The sequence below is a fragment of the Erigeron canadensis genome, chromosome 4, assembly GCF_010389155.1.
Source record: "Erigeron canadensis isolate Cc75 chromosome 4, C_canadensis_v1, whole genome shotgun sequence".
Classification (NCBI taxonomy): Eukaryota; Viridiplantae; Streptophyta; class Magnoliopsida; order Asterales; family Asteraceae; genus Erigeron; species Erigeron canadensis.
The window spans coordinates 21,200,539-21,207,195 of NC_057764.1; the positions used below are offsets into that span (position 1 = coordinate 21,200,539).

The 6,657-nt window shown below is 35.3% G+C and overlaps 1 protein-coding gene across 1 annotated transcript; it reads left to right on the forward strand.

Moving 5' to 3' along the window:
* Positions 1-214: 214 nt before the first annotated feature.
* On the forward strand, positions 215-4,898 carry LOC122596435 (protein CHUP1, chloroplastic-like). The gene is made up of 6 exons (XM_043769012.1): positions 215-1,487; positions 2,592-2,723; positions 2,816-2,997; positions 3,084-3,195; positions 4,389-4,520; positions 4,621-4,898. The coding sequence occupies exons 1-6, from the start codon at positions 315-317 to the stop codon at positions 4,747-4,749; spliced, it is 1,860 nt and encodes a 619-aa protein (XP_043624947.1). The 5' UTR covers positions 215-314; the 3' UTR covers positions 4,750-4,898.
* Positions 4,899-6,657: the final 1,759 nt, after the last annotated feature.

Consider the following 6,657-nt stretch of genomic DNA (forward strand, 5'->3'; position numbering starts at 1 on the left):
CTCAAATATTTCAAAACCAACAACCCACAGAAGACCGTTCCTCGTCATTCGTGTCCTCTTTTTTATTTATCATTTAATATTAATATTTAATACAATATCATTTTCAGTTTCACTACCTTCCAACATTTGAACACACACTACTAACCCTTTTTCTTTCTTTTGGTCTTTCTCTATCTCTATCTCTCCCACTCTCACTAGTAAAACTCATAACAACGACTTCTGTGGAGAAACTTTATTCCTATTTATCAACACAACAAATGTTACATATACATATATCTAATTAGATATAGATATATATTAATTTTCATAATATAATGGTGACCGGAAAAATTAAAGGTATACAAAAATCACCGATAAATCAATCTCCATCTGCTTCAAATAATAATAGTAATGGGAATGGAAAAGTGCCACAAAAAGGAGCAATGTTTTCACGGTCATTTGGTGTGTATTTTCCAAGATCATCAGCACAAGTCCAACCAAAACCCCCGGATGTCACGGAGCTATTACATTTAGTAGAACAATTACGAGAGAGAGAATCGCGGTTAAGAACCGAACTCCTTGAGCAGAAACTGCTCAAGGAGTCCGTCGCGATTCTCCCTGTTCTCGAAAACGAGATCTCCAAAAAAGATTCGGAGATTTCGCGTTCGTGTAAAAAAATCGAGTGTTTAGAAGCGGAAAATGAAAGATTAAGACAAGAAGTTGAAATGTTGCATTTGAAATTAACCGAACAGAGAAATGAGTTTGAGAAAAGAATTCAATTATTACAAGCTTCTGAGAATAGTGTGTCGAATAGGTTTCAGTTTCAACAGTTGATGGATATTTCGGGGAAGTCAAATATGATTAAAAGTTTGAAACGCGGACATACTTTCGCGAATGTCGCGAAAAATATGAACCAGACGACATATGATAATAATAGTATGTGTTACACGGAATCAAACTCGAAAGAATCGATACTTGTCGAAATCGACAATTTACCGAGGCTTTCGAGATGTGATTCTTTAGATAATTTGGTAACGGATTCTGTTATCAGGTCGAGGGTTCCGCGTGTTCCGAAACCGCCGCCGAGGCCGTCCACGTCATCATCGGTGTCGTCGTCGTTTTCGTTATCGTCATCGTGTTCATCGAATGGTTCATTGAGTAGTTCGGCGGAGAGGGTAATGGCGGAGCAGCAGCAGCCACCAGCTCCACCGCCGCCGCCACCGAGTCAAACGGCGACGGCGATCAAAATGGGACCTCCGCCACCGCCTCCTCCGCCGAGACTGACGGCGGCGCCACCGCCGCCGCCACCACCGCCGGCGAAAGGGTTAAAGCCGTTTCCGGCGAAGGTGAGAAGAGTGCCTGAAGTGGTGGAGTTTTATCATTCGTTAATGCGGAGAGAGTCACGGAGGGAATGTGGTGGATCTACGGCGGCGGATGTGTTGTCGTCGACGGCGAATACACGGGATATGATCGGAGAAATAGAGAACCGGTCTACACATTTGCTAGCTGTAAGTTTTAATAGTTTAGAGTATGTTAAATTACTGTATTGCCCCTGAGCGGTGCCTAGCTCACAGTTGCCCCCTATATTAAATGAAACAGTGATGCTACTATGCTAGAGATAAGACTGTGTAGATTTGATAATATAAAATCATTGGGGGAAAGACAAAAGGGTAGTTTCGATATTTTATATCCATGAACCTCTCCTACCTTGATTGATTCTTTTTTAGTAGCTTTTTTTTTTTTTTAGTATTTAGGTATCATTATTTGATTGAAGATGCACAAATATATAGGTTCAATTAAAGTCAAGATGAATCTAGGTAGAACTTATCTTTATAGCTCACTTGTTAGTTGTTAAGTACATTTTTAAGTTCTTTAATGAATAAGTTGCTATGCAAAGATACTGTTTTTGCTATATTTTATAAATTTCCTCATCTACCAACTTAATTATATATTTAAATAAACTTTGAATATAGTTGAGAAATTATTGATGTCGCAACTTAAAAAATTGAAAAGGTTAACTTCATTAAATACACATAACACAACTAACCTAATGAGAAATGGTGTTTTTTTCTATCAATTTATCCTTGCAGTTTTTGGTTACTCAAATTAGATGTTTAGAAAGTTGTGTAGGCATTCTTTGCATATTTGATGATAATGACAATTTGACATATGTAATCATATTTTTATTGTAGTAAAAATAGCATATATCAGACAACTTATGTCAAAATTTTGAGAGGAAATAAAGGTAGGATAACTTGTTTGTGCTAAGAAAATAAATGTTTCAAATTTGTTTAACTTTTAGTTGTTCAAAAAATCTATCATTGTAGATTTTTGATTGGCTTGAATTCAGGACATGGGATATCATTGAATTATTTTAACATCACAGTAGATTCTTTACAAGGGTTAAAATTTTGAGCAATAATTTTACCTGATGTACTCTTTTGCACCAAATATACATTCTATCAGAATTTCCAAATTGAAACTATAAAATGGACAGTACTTGTTAGAATTCAAATTGTATGATTGCTCTTAGTTGCTATGTGTAAAGTATATTTGTTTTGTGTTTTCTAATTTAACTTTCACATTTATTATGTGATTAAATAATTTCACAGATAAAGACAGATGTGGAAACACAAGGTGATTTCATAAGATTTTTGATAAAAGAAGTTGAGAATGCATCATTTACAGACATTGAAGATGTTGTGCCTTTTGTTAAATGGCTTGATGATGAACTCTCTTACCTGGTAAAACATGCTACTTTACTTTTATTACATTTCTCGTTATTCATGTGGAATCAAAATGATGATATAAACCTTTTACATTTGAACGAGTTCAGGTTGACGAGAGAGCAGTTCTTAAACACTTTGAATGGCCAGAGCATAAAGCCGATGCGTTAAGGGAAGCTGCATTTGGGTATTCTGACCTAAAAAAGCTTGAATCCGAGGTTTCATCATTTTGTGATGATCCTCGCCAACCTTGTGCACCCGCTCTAAAAAAAATGCAAGGATTGTTTGAAAAGTATGTATCTTTGTATTTATCAATATAATCGATATATAGTTTGATATTATATGTTTTATCATGCTGATTCGTATGTTGGCGAACAGATTAGAGCATGGAGTGTATAATTTATCACGAATGAGAGAATCGGCTTCAACACGTTACAAAGTGTTTCAAATTCCAATGGATTGGATGCAAGAAGCAGGATTTGTAGCTCAGGTAGGAGGTCTTTCTTGTTTTTTGAACTTTCTTTCACCCTTTGAAAGTAAAATCATGCACAGAAAGTCCATTGAGTCTAACTCAGCCTGATCCGGCCCAAACCAAGAAGTTGTTCGTTTCGAACCCGTTTGATGCAATTTTCAACCCATTCTTTTTTTACCTTTGGTGAATTGGGGGTCACCCTTATTTTAACGTAATTTGGGTTGTAAAAACATCTTTGATCAATGTGTGCGCTTAAGAAATTAGGTGCAAGTGGTCCTTAAATGTGTGCTTTTATTAGTGTACAATTTCAAGAAAAAGAAACTTGTGTCCAGTCTACAATTAGTCATTATAACATAAAAAATTCAGGAAATTAATATAGCAACAAAATGCCAAAATATTAGCAAAGATTTTGCCCAGTTTACTAGGTCCCCTACCTGCATGCCCATATGGGAGATTGAAACCCCACACACTTTGTTTGAAATGTATTTGTTTGGACCTTCTTGGCCTTTTTCGGTGTTTGCTTAATTACATGTACAATCATGCATTAGAGGTTGTAATATTGCTTTAGATTTGAGAGTTTCATTTTCAAAAAAAAAAGGTTGGCCTTTATGAAACCACAAGATTTTATATGTCACACTTGTATTTCTTTTAAGCATTTTTCATCACTTTTTGGTTACCCCACATATGGTACATATATTCAAGATTCTAGAAAAGGTATGATAATTTTACCTTAGCTATGTATATATAAAATATATTATATAATTTCATAAAATTCATACAGTGTGGTAAGTTTATAAAAATTTGGCGGTATCAATACTCCCTTCTAGAATGGGAAAAAATGTTAACAAAGTTCATTAGAATGCTTTGTAAAAAGCTTTGCCTTTTCTAAATTTTGTAATATTCTCGAGTCGAATGCATAATCTTTTGTCACTTGATCGAAATCTTGGATTCGTTTATGATCACATGTACCTTTTATGTAATCTTTTGGACATTCCTGGATTTTGAATTTTTAGTCTGGTAGAAGGGCCCCTACCCTGTAGTTCTCTTTTTTCATGTTGGGTCGACAGTTTTGTTTGAATCCATTTGGCTATCATCTTGTCAATCGTTTGGTTGGTACTGCCTCGTGTAGGCGTGTCTCAGTAACTATTTTCCATTTCAAAGTTTAAAAATTAAATGTTCACAAGAAATAACAATGGTTTTTGTACTTTTAGATCAAGCTTGCATCGGTCAAATTGGCAATGAAGTACATGAGACGAGTATCTGCGGAGCTTGAAACAGTTGGTGGTCCAGAAGAAGAAGAGTTGATAGTTCAAGGTGTACGATTTGCATTTCGCGTACATCAGGTAAAAGAATGTCCCCTTTTTCCATCAACAATCTTAGTAGAATATCTGCCATTTTGACAGAGTCAATATTTGATGTTTTGAATTTTTGGTTATTTGGCAGTTCGCTGGGGGATTTGATGTTGAAACGATGAGGGCGTTCCAAGAGCTGCGTGATAAAGTAAAAACGTGCCACGAGCAGTGCCAAAGCCAACAACAGCAGAAATCGTTGTGTAGGTCGACTGCTTGTTAAATATTCTTTATCTGTAGCAAACTCAGCTTCAGCATTTGTTACCGATTGGACTTTTTGCTGTAAAGAAGAGACTCGTCCGTGTGAATACAATGACATTGTATTTTCATTTCCGCATTCATATTATTCATGTTTCAGTCACATAACTATAAGAATTGCTGTTGAAATGGCATTTCTCAGAGATTAGCATCAGTCTGGATATCATAGTTTTGCTAGGCTTGTAGTATCATACAACACACTAGAGAACATTCTTATATTTTTGAAAGGCCAACAAACAATTTTATTAATATTCTAGCAAGATGCTAGATTTTGCATAATAGTTTTCAATAGTACAGCATGATCATACAGAATAAGAGAAAAAAACCCATTAAACACCAAAACTTGCATAGCTAAACTCACTCCACATGCACCATGTAATTGAAAGTTTCCTTGCTCTATTTTGCAGCCACAAGAACATTCTTATATTACTTGATAATTCTTGAACTTGCAAGAAAACTACAGAAATGTTTGTCTAATATACCAACATACGGTATAAATTGGGGGTACTAGTCAACTCCTCTACAAAGATGGACAAAGATCAAAGATGGCTTTCAATTAACTTTTTGACCATTGTTTTGACCATTGTTTTGACCTTACGACTATGATTATCGGCATTGTTTTATTATGTTAAAATATTATGAAACTTTTAAAAAAACACTTGGTTAAAAAATGTATGAAACTCCTTCTAAACACACTAACATAAAAGTGGTAACGACTTAGGAGGAGCAATCCCTCCAAGATGCTTCTAAGCCGCCTGCTACACCACCCCCATAAGTTTCTTGCCAAAAACTCTTGGTCAAACGACTTGTATAAAATGTCTGGTAAATCTTCGTCTCTCTCCCACTTTTCCCCTTTTTCTATGTTTTCTAACGAGATGCCTTCAAAGAATTTAGTCAAGAAGCCTGCTACACGCCTACACCAAGCATTTTGAGGTGTGACATAACGTGGAAGTACCCCCTCCCCCGAGATTCCTCACTTTTGATCCATATGTATTTGAGTGTTCATTATAATCTTCATTAAGCTTATCAACGAAGTGATTTTAGATTATGTAATAAGCTACATCATTATTAAGAAAAGGGATAATAACTACCAATTTGACTACTAAGTCAACTGTCATCATAAAAGGCTTCAGTGTCAAATCACAATGCATTTATCTTAAGGACGTCGACGGAAAAAAAATTGGAAGTGATAATAGGGATACCGTGGTTAAGTTGTACATCTGAATCAAAGGCTCGTCTTTTCCGTTTTCAAATAATCTGAAGTTATAAAAAAAACTTAGCTATTTACCTGCTTATCAATATCCAAAGCATCCCTTTATATGAATTCGAAGGTGACTGCTTTACAAAAATGTGGTCCACATATATAAAAGTTGGGACACCGGGATATCTACAACTCTACAAGTAAGGGTTTTTGGTGTCAAGTCAAATACCAAATATGAAAGCCAAATATTAAATTGTATGATACTTGCTTTGTTTCATAAATTAAAAGTGAGATAGTGTGACCTCCACAAGTTAGTGTGTCTGTTAAGTCAATACACTAATATGAAACGAAATTTTGTGATATCATTATAGATTGTACTACATTTGCCTTGTTTCATACGTATTTGTGATTTTGTTCCATCTTGTCAAGGTTAATTTTGTGCACATGTAATGACTTCTATATTTACCTTCTGTACATGATAATAGTATACATGATGACTAATGAGCCAAATCAGGAAGACAGTATTCAAGTCGAACCAAGGGCCAAACTGAGGAATGTTTGCACCCACATCACAACTGGTCTGACTTACACATAACACCTTAGCTTTAGAGTGAATTTGAATCGTTTGCTTACTTGGCAATTTTCTACATAATTTTCATTTAACTAAGATTT

Excerpts from the sequence above, each read along its gene's own strand:
- LOC122596435 (XM_043769012.1), top strand. The coding sequence starts at position 315 with ATGGTGACCGGAAAAATTAAAGGTATACAAAAATCACCGATAAATCAA. Across the intron at positions 2,724-2,815 it reads ATGATGAACTCTCTTACCTG|GTTGACGAGAGAGCAGTTCT; the intron begins GTAAAACATGCT and ends GAACGAGTTCAG. Across the intron at positions 2,998-3,083 it reads ATGCAAGGATTGTTTGAAAA|ATTAGAGCATGGAGTGTATA; the intron begins GTATGTATCTTT and ends GTTGGCGAACAG.